We start from the raw sequence: 1459 nt of genomic DNA, 5'->3' as shown, positions 1-1459 counted from the left end.
GATTTCAGTCATAGGGTCCATTTCTTCTAAATTTAACTTTTGGAATTTAGTGTCACTTTTTATTGAAGTTAGCAATTATGGGACAGAAAAGCACAAACAACAAACCTCATGAAACCCAAAATAAAAAAATAAAATGTCTATTTTATTTCTCTTTCTAAGACATGAAGAGAAATCCTTTTCTCATCTCTACACTTGAACCAGAGAAGAAGAAATCAGGATGAAGTCATTTTGGAGCCACAAAAAAAAAAAAAAAAAAAAAAAAAAAAAAAAAAAAAAAAAAAAAAAAAAAAAAAAAAGGTTTCTCACCTGACGCCCGGGTCACTCATGCTGTGTCCATGGTAACGGTAAGTCTTCAGCTCCATTACAATGGGACCCTGAAACACACGACGGGTCATTTCTCACAGCCAGATGCAAACTTTGTACAATAATCTCCCAAGAATCTCTCAGCATTGGCACGACATTTTAAAAAGCTTTTTCAGCAGAACAAGAGCTTTAGATTCTCAGATTGCAAACATTTAAACTCGTTGATACATGCTCCAACACCAGTAGCCAACCAACAGTCACTTAACTTTCCTTTATTTATTTATTTTTCCCCCTGTATGGGTGTTACGACTGTGGTCGTGTGTGTGTGTGTGTGTGTGTGTGTGTGTGTGTGTGTCCTGTTTTTCTCCCCATGCAAATAGCGCTGTGCCATTGCTGGAGGATGATTGGTGGAGGCAGCTAAATCCGATCCGGGATTGGCTGCAGCTGTGAACCACCGGCTATTTAAGGGAGCAACATGGCGGCCGTCGGGAGAGAGAGGGGGAAGCCGGCAGGCGTTCTCCATTCTCCTCGTCTCCCAACCTGCCACACGGTGACTTTTGTTTACGTATATTTCAGTTTCCAATTGTATAGGTGGACCTTTAGATGTGTTTAGTTTTCTCCTGTTTTCTTTAGTTAGGAAGGTAAGTTGTTGTTCTTCTTCTTTTGGCCTTTATGGTTCGTTAGGTTACCTTCTTACTTTCCAGACAGGGTTGTTTTGTTTGTTGTTTTGGTAGTAGGCCACCCTATAGTTTTAGTTATGTCATACCTCTGTTTGATTACCAGTTATGTCATTCATTTGTGTCCAATGTAAATGTAAACGGCTTTTCCAGTCTTAACAACTACGCAAAAGGCGCTGTGACATCTCATGTATACATTCACATTCACACTCTGGTCACGACGACTGTTGGCCGGGGGGGTGTGTCTGGGTTTTGGGGTGCGCGGGTACAAAGGAGCCCCGGCTTCGTCGCTCAAATGAGACAGACTGTAGCCAGCTGTCACACTCCTAGGCGGGAGCAGTGCACCGTGTGCAACTCGTTTGTCAGCTTTCTTGTCCCAAGGACACTTCGACATTGGGAACTGGCAGGGGCCAGGGATTGAACCCCCAACCTTCCAATTGGCAGGCAGGCAAGTTTTGTGGCTGCTTGGGGGACGGGGA

At 43.3% G+C, this 1459-nt stretch overlaps 1 protein-coding gene across 1 annotated transcript in view; it reads right to left on the bottom strand.

The window, feature by feature from the left end:
- Nucleotides 1-297: 297 nt before the first annotated feature.
- Nucleotides 298-1459, bottom strand: part of LOC116672622 (pyruvate dehydrogenase E1 component subunit alpha, mitochondrial) — an 11465-nt gene continuing 10303 nt past the window's right edge. Inside the window, exon 11 of the mRNA XM_032504549.1 lies at nucleotides 298-374. Coding sequence (XP_032360440.1) covers nucleotides 303-374 — 72 coding nt within the window. The 3' untranslated portion in view covers nucleotides 298-302. The remainder of the gene's footprint in view (nucleotides 375-1459) is intronic.

The sequence above is a fragment of the Etheostoma spectabile genome, chromosome 22 (assembly GCF_008692095.1).
Source record: "Etheostoma spectabile isolate EspeVRDwgs_2016 chromosome 22, UIUC_Espe_1.0, whole genome shotgun sequence".
NCBI lineage: Eukaryota > Metazoa > Chordata > Actinopteri > Perciformes > Percidae > Etheostoma > Etheostoma spectabile.
This window is presented reverse-complemented; position numbering and strand designations above follow the sequence as displayed.